General features: G+C 43.7%; 1 protein-coding gene across 1 annotated transcript; it reads right to left on the bottom strand.

Moving 5' to 3' along the window:
* Positions 1–1,015: 1,015 nt before the first annotated feature.
* Ido1 (indoleamine 2,3-dioxygenase 1) lies at positions 1,016–13,243 on the bottom strand. The gene is made up of 10 exons (XM_008843411.3): positions 13,145–13,243; positions 9,543–9,638; positions 9,328–9,447; positions 8,080–8,198; positions 6,773–6,787; positions 5,067–5,166; positions 4,293–4,410; positions 3,038–3,089; positions 2,482–2,630; positions 1,016–1,465 (listed from the first exon to the last, which is right to left on the bottom strand). Exons 1-10 carry the CDS (start codon positions 13,241–13,243, stop codon positions 1,110–1,112), a joined length of 1,224 nt encoding a protein of 407 aa, XP_008841633.1. The 3' UTR covers positions 1,016–1,109.
* Positions 13,244–14,172: the final 929 nt, after the last annotated feature.

The following is a 14,172-nucleotide window of genomic DNA, read 5'->3' as shown; positions in this document are numbered from 1 at the left end:
GGTCTAGGCTGGCCTGGAGCTCATTAGGAAGCCCATGTGGTCTGGAGTCCCTGGATCTTTCTGTGGGATTGCTGGGACTAAGGGTATGGGCCACCACACGGCTCAGACGACTTTTAAATTTTATCTATTTATTATTATGATCATTATTTGTCTTTTTGAGACAGGATCTCCTTGTAGCCTCACCTGGCCTAGAACTCAATCTCACAGGGATCCTCCTGCCTCTGCCTCCCAAGTGCTGGGATTAGGCACCACACTCAGCAACTTTCAAATTTTTATTTATTTATTTTGAGGCACGGTCTCACTGTGCTTCTGGTTGGCCTGGAACTCGTTATGTAGTCCAGTCTTACCCTGAACTTGCTGGGGTCCTCCTGTCTCAGCTTCCTGAGTGCTGGGATTACAGATATGAGCTGCCACACCCCACATCCCCTTAACTCATTGTTTAAGAATTCCATTATTGTTAACTCGTGTTATGGTACAATGCCCAATAACCCAATCTATCAGAAGAAATCGTATTTTAAGGTTGGTCTACTCTTCTTAGTCCCAATTAATGTATTCATATATTCGTTCATTACCTTATATATTCATTTCATAGGTACTTCCTAAGCTATCCACTAGAAGCCGGAGCTGCACAAGATTACACGGTAGTGTGTCTAGCAACCTCAACCTTATTATACAAAGAGAATACAGACAAAAGAAAAGGTAATTATGAAAAGTACAATATTGACATTTTGAACATATGTGAATCTTAGCCCTGCTAAAGGAGCAACAGTAGCCGGCATCATCTGGCAGAGCCTATTTACAGTCACGAATGAAGCAAGATTCTTTCCGTCTTTCATGAATCTTTATTTGCTGAGCTTCATCACTCTACTGCAATTATAACTATCATTTCTTATATTAATTTCCTATATTATTTAAGTATTCTTAAATAGTTAGCTTTTGTTATGTTCCTACATGGAATGAATGCACAGATAGTAGGAAAAGTTATTGTAAAATCTTTTACAGTTTATTCCTGGTAAATCAATACATACTCTTCGTCTATGGGTCTGATTTAATGAGGACCAACGGGAATCCAAGCAGAGCCCTGTGTACTGGTAAGATGAACTCTTACACTAAGCGTCCTTCAGCAAGGCCTTTTGGGTTGTATCTCTCACAGTCCGCAGGAAATTCATGATGTCGGTGCCTCCGGTCCCCCTTCCCTCTAGGTCTGTGGACTCCTTGGATGTGTGGCCCCCCTTGGGCCTCTGTCTGGCAGGAATCACAATGTACTTAGCTACTATCTGCAGATGGTAGTTCCTCAGGGAGAGCAGGCCCTGCACACACTTGTCATACACTTTCTGCAAGTCATCACTGCCTCTTGAAATGACAAACTCCCGGACTGAGGGGCCTGACTCTAAGGAGCGAAGAAAGTTCTGGTGGGCAGGTGGCATGTATGTCCTCATCTCCTGGAGGAACTCAGTGGCAGATCCTACGGCAAGACAAGGACAAGTGAGAAGGAGGCCAAACCCTCCCGGAGACAGGGAAGGAAGAAAGGCAGAGCAAGGTCAGTATCTGTAGCCACAGGGGGCAACTCTGACGGGGAGGTCATCCTACTGAAAGGCTGAACAGCTATCAGATTAGTTTTGCTGCTAGTAATTGAAAACTCCGTAGTCCTGGAGGCAGAATCAGCAAACTTTCTCATAATATTTGTTCGGCTCACTTCATCTTCCTTTCCTCCTCCCTCTTCCCTTTCTCTACTTGATTTTACTAGAAAGGGTCTCACTGTGTGCCCCAGGATGGCTTTGAACCTGCAGTACTCCTGTTTCAGCCTCCTGAGTGCAACACCACATCTGGCTCTTGTGGTCTCTTTTTTTTCTGTCTTATTTTATTCTTCTAAGAGGGAATGTGTAATCTTCTATGCTTGTCAGATCATGACACTAAGTCTGAGAGAGTTTAAGGAATCTTCTAGAAATATATCTGGATGAAGAAAACATTTTCACCTAGCACGGTACTTTCCTTCCTTGTTGACTGAACTTAAAAAAGAAAGGTACAAAGATTTTCATCCTCTGCACTGAGTACCCCAGAAGGCACGCAATGACAAAGGCCATCAGATGAGGCCTCACCCTGGGTTGCTGGGTCACAGGACTAAGATGACTGCACTCAGCCCTGCCCTATCGCTGAGGTCTCCCAACTTCTGACCACAGCTATGTGTCATTTTCAGAGCATGTGACTGGATTCTCCAGAGGAAATCAGGCTGTGGCTAGCTGGTTAGCAATCAAGATGAAGATTAAGATAACCTTGGGGTTGAACTTTGGCTCTGCCTCTTTCTAGCTGGCAAACAGGGGGCTTGACACATATCTGTGAAATGAGGCAAAGGCTCACAGGCTGTACTGAACAGACGCTCCTGAAGTAGCAGGTGAGCTGGAGAGACCAGAGGCAGGGTCCTTAGCTGGCATTAAGATATGGTCACATCAGTGAAAAGACTCAGTCACCATCTCTACCTACCTCCACCAGTGCTCTGTGCTACTCCCAGAAGGACATCGAGGCACTGGAAGAGGCTGCTTTGTGCTGCACTGCTCCCTGCAAATTTCTTTGGGGTGTCCCATACTCCCTCGTAGAGAAGACCCTCTGACAGCTGGGGGCGGCCTTTCCAGCTAGACCAGAAAGGAAAGAAAATTTGGATTAATTGCCAATTTTCAGGTAAAAAAATCTTACATTAATGGTAACCAATGGCGGACTAGACTTTGCAATTCTTCTACACCTCCGGACCACGTTCAAGCATGAAAATGATAAACGATGTAGCCTCGGGCACTCTGATGCACTTTCTGAGTGGGACCTTCCTTTCGCTCTGGTTCACATCTTTGCTGTGACTAGCTTTCCCACCCCCTTCCAGAGCACATCTGGCCAAGCAGTAACCGTGAAGGCAGTCTACGCTTTTTCTACAGTACTGATTTTAGTATACAGGTTGTTTTCTACACCCAAAGACTAGGGACCAGCAATGGGGATTTGGTGTGCTCTTTATACTAACCGGAAGAACAAATTCAACTGTCAGACTACATACCCGGACAAATACACGCGAAGAACATTGAAAAATAGGCTTGGGTCCACATATTCTGTGAAAAGATGGAATGTTTACTAAGTAAGCAGCACCAGAGGTACACAGAGAGAACTTAAGGCACTGTACACAACTTCAGCACAGACTACAAGAAAGGCATCAGGGTGGCCTCTAGAAAAAGCTTCTGTTCTCTCTGGGAGGAGCCAGCTCATCACCTTCCTAAGCTCCTGAAGGTGGGTCTGCTCCAAAGCCTCTGTTGAGGACCCACCAAGCCACTAGGCACCACCAGGCAGGTTAGACTGTCTCCTTAGCACTACTCTATCTACTGACCCAAAGCTTGCAAAAACAAACTACAACCAGGCATGTAGTTCAATGGTAGGGTCCTTGCTTCACATTTGTGAGGCTCTGAGCTGTGGGGCTCTATCACTAGCATCACAAAACATAATAAAATGAAAATCCAGCAGTCCTGGGTCACTCTAAAGCTTACTAACATTTGATTTGAAGGTTTTCTCTTCAAAAGCAATCAGGGGGCTGGAGTGATGTGGTTAAGAGCACTGGCTGCTCTTCCAGAGGACCCAGGTTCAGTTCCCAGCATGTACATAACAGCTAACAACCATCTGTAACTACAGTTTCAGGTGACCCAACTCCCTCTTCTGGTTTCTGTAGGAATTACATGCAAATGGTACATTTACATACATGTAAGCAAAACACTCACAAACATAAAATAAATAAATAAAATAAAAAAATAATAAAAAATAATAAAATAAATTAATACATCAACACATAAAAAGGCAATCAGCAGTAAGTCCAAACTCACAGACAAAGAAATTTGTTAAGTTCAGCTGGAAAAACAGATTTCCCTAGCAAAGGTCTGGGTTTTGTAGATTTCGAAACAACTTGAACACGATGGCTTTTTTCTGTTGTTACTTGGTGCACTTGTGAAGAAACACAATTAATGGGGCCTAAAGCTCATTTTTTTCAGCATTTAAAATTGTCTTTGCATTAAGCAGGTTTCTTTGTGGATTTTGGTAGCAGGCAAAGAAGCTCCTTGGAGTTAAACAGACTCAGCTTAGAATTTGGATTTATTGTTCATTACCCTCCTAATCTTGATCCGTTTACTTTAGAATCCCTTATCTGCAGAATGAAGATAATAAGACCCGCCACAAGTGTGATGACTTAGTATGATGAGCAGGACTGCAGGATGGGTACAGTTCAGTTCATTTTTACTTCACAGAAACCTTTGACTATTCACAGTACTTGCCGTGGATTTCCTGAAACACATTCAGGGCTTCTTTTAAGCAAACAGCTATATCTAGTAGTGCCTTTTGCAAGGTGTCCTGGTCCTGATGTTGCACTGCACTTAATACAATGGGAATCACCTTAAAAATAAAAATATAAATCCAAATAATTAAGTTCTAGCCATAAACATTGACAAAGAATAAATTGATTGTGTCATAATCTGCCAATTAAGTTTATGTATTCATTTATATTTCTTGTGTGTACCTGTATGTGTATGTGCGTGTGCCTGTGTGTGCACATGTGTGTGTGGATGTGGTGGGCTAGACTGGCTGGCCTGTGAGCCCCAGGGACCTACCTGTTTCCTTCTTTCAACCTTACAAGTGCCTGCCACCATGCCCCAATTTTTTTTTTTTTACATCAGTTCTGGGAGTAGAATTAGGTCCTTGTGTTTGCACACAAGTACTTTACCAACTGAGCCATCTCCCCAGACCCCTCCATTTTTATTTCTAGTCAGAACAATTGGATTTATGTCACTATGACAAGTTACTTTGAAGATTTTTATTTTTTACTGGAATTTCTATTTTGATTTGAAATACATGGCCCCTTGGTTTTGTTTTTTATGTGATTTACAAAAATAAATATTTCTTTCTAATAAAAGATGTATTACCTCTAATTAAATGATCAGATGCTTCATTTAACCAGGATAAAGTCAATTCAAGCTACTGTAGTTCATTTGTTACACACTTGCTCTGCCTATGTGAAGGGACAGGACACACCCAACAATGAGTGCACATACCTTGATTGCAGGAGAAGCTGCTATTTCCACCAACAGAGAGACCAAGAAGAAGCCTTTACTGCAGTCCCCACCAGGAAATCGGAACAAAATATCCATGTTCCTAAGAAACCAATTAAGGTAGGCAAACAATTAGAGAAAATTAATAGGTATCTTTGTAGAATAACATACTTTCCAAGCATCTTTATGCATCCTACTTTATTCTCAAAATGATTTTGCCAGAGTGGTACAGCAGGTCCAAACAGCTTTATGACATATTTTTAAAATATTTTATTTATTATTATTTTTATTTTATGCATATGAGTGCTTTGCCTGCCTGTCTGTAAGTGCTCTACATGCATGCAATCATGTGGAGGGTAGATGGGGGTGGTGAGATCTCCTGGAACTAGGCATAGTTGTTAGCTGTCATATGGGTGCTGGGAACCAAACAGGTCCTTTGCAAGAGCAGTCAATGCTCCCAACCACTGAGTCATCTCTCCAGCCCCCATGACACATTTTGAGAATGTTAAGAATTGATTATATCGGGCTCATTCTCTAAGATCATATGGAAGTTAGGCTATATTCTCGCAGCTGGAATTTTGCCAGCACTTGAAAATGGAAACTCACAGTAGGTCTGTTTCCATTATTATTATTTTTTTTACTGATATGTACATTGCCGTAAATATATGCTCAAAACCCTGAGTTCCCTTCCTAGTCACCACCCTCACAACCCCTCAAGGCTGGTTAGATTTGGTTATCTTTTTCTGTTGAAGTTTCATCATCAGTGCAGGCATGGCTGCAGATTCTCTATGTCAATGAGTTTTGGGGTAGTTCAGCCCGGGATTGCTGAAGTTTGGCCATCCTCGGGCTCATCCTGCCACACATTCTGCTAATTCTTCTGTTTTAAACAAAATTGTTATTTAAAGATATGATTTAAATTCCCGATCATTACCAACGAAGTCCTTCACAACATTTTCCCTTTCTACAGTGTTATTTTTTATCATTAGACACTGTGGCACGAGCTGGCCTTCTGCTCCAAGCGCACAGATGCTTGTCACTCCAAGGCCTTCGCCACTGTGGCTTCCTCTATTCCCATCACGCCTACCATTTTTTTTGTGCTAGTGAATCCCTCCCCAGCCTTCCGGACCCCAGCACACCTATTCAAGGAGTCCTCTCTTTAAATCTCTGATCTGGTTAGCTCTCCGAGCACCTTATCTCCTTCCCCTCTTCACATGGCACTTTACAGTTTTCATGTATTTCTGTTACCTCTCCATTAGTCAAACTTCACCTATGCATGATTAAACCTGGGATATTTATAATAGTTCCCAAACGTTTAGCTAAGTTTAGTACACAGATTAAAATAGTAAGGACTGGATTTAAAAGAACAGGATATGACTATTAGGTGATGTTCCTAACTACCTCTAGTCACAGGGGTCATTGTGTCACAGAAACATAGATGTGGACATTTCATGTTTATGCATATCAATTACATATACACAGATGCAGGTAGCTTCCTTGTATGGCTCTACAGCTAAAATATCAAACAGAAACAGTCATTTAATACTCAAAGATGCAATTAAGTGCTGTAATTATTTGCCCTTTAAATATTTATTTTAATTACTATCTGCCTAAATTCAATCACTTAAAAATGTATTTGGAATATACAGATAAGCACATGTTCATTTTGGATATCAAGCAATTCTTAGACTAAAAGAGTAGCAAATACTTACTCATACGACATGGGCCTTAGGAAAACAGCCACCACGAAGTTACGTATCAGTCGGAAGAGATGAAGAAAACCAATTTAAAAATTAGATGACTATTGGTTTGAATACTAATAATTCAGTAGTGTTAAGATATAGCTTTAAAAAGGGGGTTTGTATTTCTCAAGATTGCACTGCAAACATTTAACTTAGAAGTTATACTTTCTAGAACAAATCCTTCCATCTTGAGGTAGTCTCATGAGCAGACTACTGTTTACCACAAGCCTACAGTTGCAGGGGTCTATGACCTCTTGCCTCATTTCTGATCCCATCACTCAATAGTTCCTGAGCAGGCCGCTCGGAGTGCCCAAGTGCTGCTGCTTCTCCTGCGAGGGCTGTGTTCATTCTTAAATGTAATTGGTACTTGGAAATTAAATTTGCAGAATGTCCAAATATGTTAATTATAGGAAGTTTGACATTAACAAGTGTGCATTTGATGATTTTATTGATATGCAATCTACTAACAAACCCACCAGCTAGGTATAGTGATGCACACTTGTAAAGAACTCAGGAGGTTGATGCAGGAGACAGGAAATTCAAGGCCACTTAGGGCTACATGGTGAAATGCTGTCAGAAGAAAGAAGAAAGAAAAAGAAAGAAAGAAAGAGAGAGAGAGAGAGGAGGGAGGGAGGGCAGGTCACTAACTTTTTTTTTTATGTGTATGAGTGTATTGCCTGTATGTATATTTTAGAAATAAAAAAGAAAGAAAGAAGGGGGGGAGAGGGGGGAGGGGGGGAGTGCAGGTCACTAACTTTTTTTTTTATGTGTATGAGTGTATTGCCTGTATGTATATGAGTGCACTCATGTCATGCAATGCCACAGAGGTCAGAAGAGGGCTTCGGATTCCCCTGGAACCGGAGTTAAGGACGGTTAGTAGCCACCATGATCCTCCCGCTAACTTTTAATACAAGACCAACTGATTTTTTTAAAACTTATCATTATCGTGTGTGTGTGCACAGTGGGAGGGGGCATGGGTGCGGAGGTCAGAGAACAACTTTGTGGAGTCAGTTCTTTCCTTCCTTTATCTGAGTTCTGGGGACTAAAGTCGGGTTTCCAAGCCTGTGCGGCACGCACCTTTACCGGCCTGCGCGGCATGCACCTTTACCGGCTTTGCCATTTTTCCAGCCCCCAAACCAACTAATTTTTGATAAGGCAATTTAGAATGTATGTTCCTGATGCAGAGGAGGGAACTGAAGAAAAATTGAAGCATAAAAGAATTGTCTTGAGTAAAATAACACACACCCCAGTTCTTGCTCTAATCACACTTCACATACCCAGTGGGGTCCTTTCTCCTCCAGTTTGCCAGGACACAGTCTGCATAAACCAGAATAGGGGGCAACCCCAGCTTCTCAGAGAGTTTGCAGTAAGGAACGGCAATGTTGCTCGGCAACACCTGAGTAAAACATACTATTCATTTTAAAAATTTTAAATTATTTTTATTTTATGTATATGAGTGTTTTGCCTACATGTATATATGTGCACCATGCACATACGATGCCCACAGAGGCCAGAAGAGGGTGTCAGATCCCCTGGAACTAGAGTTGTGGATGGTTCTTAACTGCCATGTGGTTGCTAGGAACCAAACTCGAGTCCTCTGTGAAGGCACTCAGTGCTCTTAACCATTGAGGCATCTCTCTAGCCCTAAAACGCATTGTTCATTTTTAATTATCAAACTGCTTATTTCCTCTGCTTCCTGGTTTCAAAAGTTTAGTTCTGATTCAGGTGCTTTGAAGCCAAAATGTGCTATTTTCCTTGTGTGCATTTCATAATGCAACCCCAGTCACTGTTAAATGTTCATGGTTTGGACTGGGCTGTTGGGGGCCACAATTTGGCCATAGGGGATAAAAATGAAACAAAAAAAGAAAAGAGGCCTGCAGGCTTTATTTTCTGATGGCCTTGTGTTATTTCACTCCGTCCTTTCCCCATCAATCCCAAAAATATTTGTTGAACCTTTTTTTTTTTCTATGCAAAATATCTTGTTATTTAGTGGCAATAAGAAAAGTAAACTCAGTTGTCTCAAAGATGCCTAAAGTCTTTGTAATTAAGAACACTGGATGTGTTACCCACAAGCAGTGTGAACGGACTGCTGTCCTGGAGCTCACTGAAGAAGAAAACATGCCTGGACTTTGTCTTTTTTTTTATTTAAAAAAGTTATTTTTATTTTATGTGTACGCATGTGTTTACTTGCATGTATATAAGTGCAGCTGTGTCATGTAATGCCTGCAGAAGCCAGAAGACAGTACAGATCCCCTGGAACTGGCTTTACAAACAGTTGTTAGCCACTATGCGGATGCTAGGAACTGAGTCTGAATCATTTGCAAGAGCAACCAGTGCTCTTAACCGCTGAGCCATCCCCCCAACCCAGACTTTTGTGTTTTGTTCATTTTCAGAAAGCTTTACTATACAGGGCATTAGTAGCAGGCATGTTGATGTAGGCCTGTGATCCCAGTTCTTGGGAGGTCAATTTCATTCTCATGTTAATGAAAACTCACTATGTAAGAAATACCAGAAAACCTACAAACCTTTCGAACATCTCCAGCCCCTCGATCCCACACGTACGCCATGGTGATGCACCCTAGAACCAAATGTGCCAGGCGCTGGGACTTGTGTCCTTGGAGTTGACTGATGCTGAGTACTGGTAACTGAGAACATGTGGAGAAATTTAACATTAATCTGGCAATGTTTTAAGATTTAAAACCAAGATTAAATTATGAAGAAGCTACACAGGTTTCCAAACCTTCTCAACTTCTGCTCGAAGTCGCCCAGTCTCAATCAGAGCAGGCAGATTCTTAGCAATGAAAACCCAGGCATCATAAACGTGAGGTAGCTCCTCCTAAAAACAAGGAAAACCAGATTATAGCTGTTGATTCGCTCATGGACGTTACTGTGAAGTGGGGTTGGCTTTCCGTAGATTGTCTATCTCGCCTCTAACTTCATTTTGTGCCCTCAATGAACACCTTCTGAAATACCCACCCCCACTTTGCACCTGGTGGATGCATGACTAGAGTCCTCTACATGCTGCTTTCCTGTATTGTATGGAATATACCATATGGATTACGCTTTTTAACTAAGCCATTTAGTATCTACTGCTGTGTCTTCTCAGATACATTCCTGGAATTAAGAAAAATGAGATTGCATTAAATATCGCTAGGGGATCAGGCACAATACTCAGTTCCATTTCCCACTTAATTCTTCAATGGCCCAAGAAGTTATCTCGATTTCACATATATAAAAATCCAATTTATGTAACTTATTTTGTGTATAATTTATTTGTAATGCAACCATAAGCATCTCCATCTTTCAGAACCCACATTCTTTTGATGTCTCGATATCTGATGGCAAGGGCTATGCTGTGTTTCTACTTGTCTCTTGCAAGGCCTAGCAGGCTACTGAGCATTTACTCCCTTTTCCATCTTGACTACACAGAGTCAGGTGCTGTGGCCATAACTTTCGCAGTTTGAGGTGTGACAGTAGAGCTAATTGTGTGCGTGTGCATGTGCGTGTGCGTGTGCGTGTGCGTGTGTGTGTTTTGGCAAAACTGATTTTGCCATTTTGCTCTAGCTGACTGTTGCTTTCCCCCGTGTCTTTGCGCAGCCATCCCCACCGCAGCCAGCCAGGCAGAACGTTCTTTACAGGCAGTTTCAGGGAGTGCCTTGTTTCTACAAGGCTGGGAAATTTAAGAGCAGCCAGGCAGCAAGTTCAGGTAGCCTGTCCTCCCACCCAGACTATCTGAAACTTTGTTAACTGAAAACCTCTTCATGGCTGACCTGCCCCTGGTCTGGTATAACAATGTAACTATGGGTATTGGCTTTGCCCCTGGTACAATGTCATTGTGGTTTAAAGCTTTATAAACCCCATCCTGCTTCTCCTCAGGGTCGAGAGTTCTTTTGTGCATTAGTCCCCTCTTGCTCACTAGCTATTAATAAAGGACTCCCAATAATTTGGCCCAAAGTTCCATGGTATGTCTGGCTCAGTATTGCATGTGTACGGGTACACACATATAGGTAAGTAGAGGCCAGAGGAAATAATCTCAAGTGTGTCATTCACCCTCTTTTTGAGACAGGGTTTCTCAGTGACCTTGAACTCACCCATTAGGGTGGGCTGGCTGGTCAGCAAGCCTGGGGATCCAGCTGGCCCCCCCCTCCCCAGTGCTAGGGTTACAAGTACACACCACCTAGCTGGCTTGTTTCTTGGCTTCTGGAACTGAATTCATGTTCCTGCGTTTGCATGGTATGTCTGAGCCATCTCCTCCACCCAGGAATTTCTTTTTCTTCACAATGCCACAGATTAGTTTTTACTGCAGATCTGAGCAGCTTCAGCAGATGACTGTCTCCTTTGGTAGATGGAGACTGCTCCCCTGTACACGCAAAGGAAGCACTTGACCGGCTCCTAATTCTCTGGAGACTTGAGACATGCTGCTCTTGTACTGTGGGACTATTAAGCAAAGTAGAAGTTACTGAAACTTCAGTGCCAGATGCATTGGCCACTACTTAGGCTCTGCCCTGTGACTAAGCAGGGACAAAAGGGAGATTTGTGTCCTGGGTAGGATGGGTAGAATGCTTGAGAGGTCATGACGTATGCAGAAGAGCACAGGGTTTAGAACCTTCTGGAATTTGCCAGCCATTATTTCCAGGCTCTGGTTGCCTGCTGAAAGCAATGACAGGGAGTCGGGGGATGGGGAGGGGCTGCCGTTTGGCCACTTCCTCCGTCTCCATAGGTGGCTGGCTGTTTTGCGGGGTTTTTGTTTTGTTGTTGTTGTTGTTGTTGTTTGTTTGTTTGGATTTTTTGCTTGTTTTGGTTTGTTTTTAGAGACCCCGTCTCTCTGTAGTCCCAGCTGGCCTGGAACTTGCCATGTAGACCACGCTGGCTTCCACGTCACAGAGATCTGCTTGTCTCTGCTTCCTGACTGCTGGGGTTAAGGCCTGGCACCACCAGGTCCGGCACCATACACTGTTTCTGTCCCTGCCCTCCACAACTCCCAAAAGGCATCTCACAAATCGCCAGTGTCACCAGAACTTCTAGGCACGGGTCCCGAAGAGAGGCCAAGGCTGAGCCCCGCCCATGCGCTCTCCGGGTGCCCCCTCCCTTAGGCTGCTTCCAGCTGGGCCGCCGAGTCACCGTACCCCAGATGCTGAGTACACAGGGGCCCGCAACCCTGGCTACGCTGCGCGGGGTGTGGATGGAGGGCCCGGCACTCACTCGGTGCTGCGGGTGAGGGCGCAGAGGCTGCGGCCAAGCTCACCGGCACCGCATTGGATGGGGAGGACCCCTGGCCCTGGGCCCTGCCGCCGCCTCTCGAATCCCCGCGGAGCTCCGCTTCCTGCTGCTGAAACGCGGGTGCTGGCTCCGGGCTACCCTGAACCCTGCGGGGCCTGGAGACTCTCACCCTGGAGCCCGGCTCCGCTCCCCCTACAGTTCTGCGGGTCTAACTCGCCAAGACGCCCCAGCTCACGGGCTCCAGGCTCTGGCTGGTTCCCGGTGGTCCTCGGCGTCCCAGAGCGCTGTGTGTTCTTTGTGGAGGACTAGGTGAGCGCAGGCTCATCCATGGGGCTGCCTTGTGCTCTTCTCGAGTTTTGATAATTAGAATGTTGGTGATAAATTGGTTTATGTCACATTCTTTACAATCCAATTTAGTGACGTGGTCTTTGTGTAGTTGTTTTTAATTTTTTTTTTAGATGGTCTGGGCTCAGATTTGACACTATCGCCCTTCCTTTGCCTCCTGTACTGGGATTATAGCTGTGCACCAGTTTGCATGGCTGGGACACGTGGTTTTTAAGACAAGCATCCTCCCCCCTTCCATATACATTGCGTGGGGTAGCCAAAACTTCCATAAAATTCAGTAAGAATAAGCACAGGACTTTTAAATTATGCTCAGGAAACAAGCGTTATCACCAGAACACAAACATTTCTTGCTATGTCATAAGCTGAATCAATTAGAAGCACATACTTTATATGATTTGACATATTTCACGAGAGAAGGGAAATTTCGTATGACTCATGGGCCCTTTATAACTTTGGTATTTCAAAATGACTGTTGAAAATGCTCCTGTTGTGAGCCAGCCTTCCACGTGAACAGAGCATTTCTTTGCAAAGCTAAAATGGTTTCCTTCATTTCTCTCTATATCCATGTTAGGTAAGTGAGACCTACATCTCTGACTGCATTTTGAGGAAGAAAACTCTAAGAGCAGCGAGACTCACTTATTTAGACTCTGTCTCTGTTTTGCCACTACCCATTTGTTTAAGAGAAACTACTGAAACACAAATGCTCAGTAGAAATTCTCCTGTCCAGGTAAATAAGAGAATAAAAGTCATCTTCCCATATTTCTCTGTGCCTCTTACCAGGGGCTGGGGCAGAGCGAAGCCCACATCTTCATCTATGTGGTATTCTTGAAGGATCTTCCTAGCACTGTCCATAGGAAGTACTTGTTCACGGGCCATGGCAGTCTCCTCTGGTCCTCCTCAGCCACAGAAGAGCTTCCCAGCATCTCTTTATAGACACGATTAGGCAAGTCACTACAGCTGAACACGTAAGCAGGGTGACTTCCACTCTGAGGATAGTTTCGTTTTCTACTTTCTGTATTTGTTGTAGTCTGATAACAAAACCACAAATATCTATGTTCATCATACGATGAAACTCCAGGTTTAGATTTCTTTTCAAGCTTATCACTTAAGAGCATCAATTGCTCACCTTTTTGCCTCTCCAGGTGGCCAGTGCCCCACTCTGGTGCCCCAGTACACATAGGCCACAACCCTGGAAATGCCACCATCCCACAGCAGTTTGAGGGGCCAGGACCTGTCACCCCAGCAGGAGGACCCGACTGAAATTATGAGAATCATGGAGACAGGTGACCAGAAAGAGCATTTTACTTCAGGGAAACATTCAGATTTTTAGTTGAAAATAAAAACCATTACCATTTAGCCATTTGTCATTGGCTTTGTTAAGCTCCTGGGGGGTCTTTGAAACTGTCAGTGTCTTGTTTCAGTAACCCTGAAATACACTCTGCAATACAGGTTAGTCAATGACTCTGAAGAATCAGAAAGATGCACACCCCTCCCATTTTCTCTTACCTATACTCTTGTCTGCGTTAGGCACAATAGAAAGCTCCTCTTCAGGTGACTCACTTCCAGGAAGGCCTCCCTGCTTCTCTGCCTGCCAGGGACTGATGTGGCAACATCTCCTCACCTCTGGAAACTTCCTAATGTGTCCAAAACTGAAGCAAAGGACCAAATACCCCCAAAATGTTTCTCAAAATACAAAACTGAGTCTCTGCTTGGAAAAGGTTGTCAGGGCGCACCGCACTCAGTAGGTCATGTCCACAAAGATACATTGCTTTTTTTCTTTTGTTTTGAGGCAGGGCCTGACTCTG

This window comes from Nannospalax galili, unplaced genomic scaffold (genome assembly GCF_000622305.1).
Source record: "Nannospalax galili isolate Female #2095 unplaced genomic scaffold, S.galili_v1.0 scaffold1871, whole genome shotgun sequence".
Lineage (NCBI taxonomy): Eukaryota > Metazoa > Chordata > Mammalia > Rodentia > Spalacidae > Nannospalax > Nannospalax galili.
This window is presented reverse-complemented; position numbering and strand designations above follow the sequence as displayed.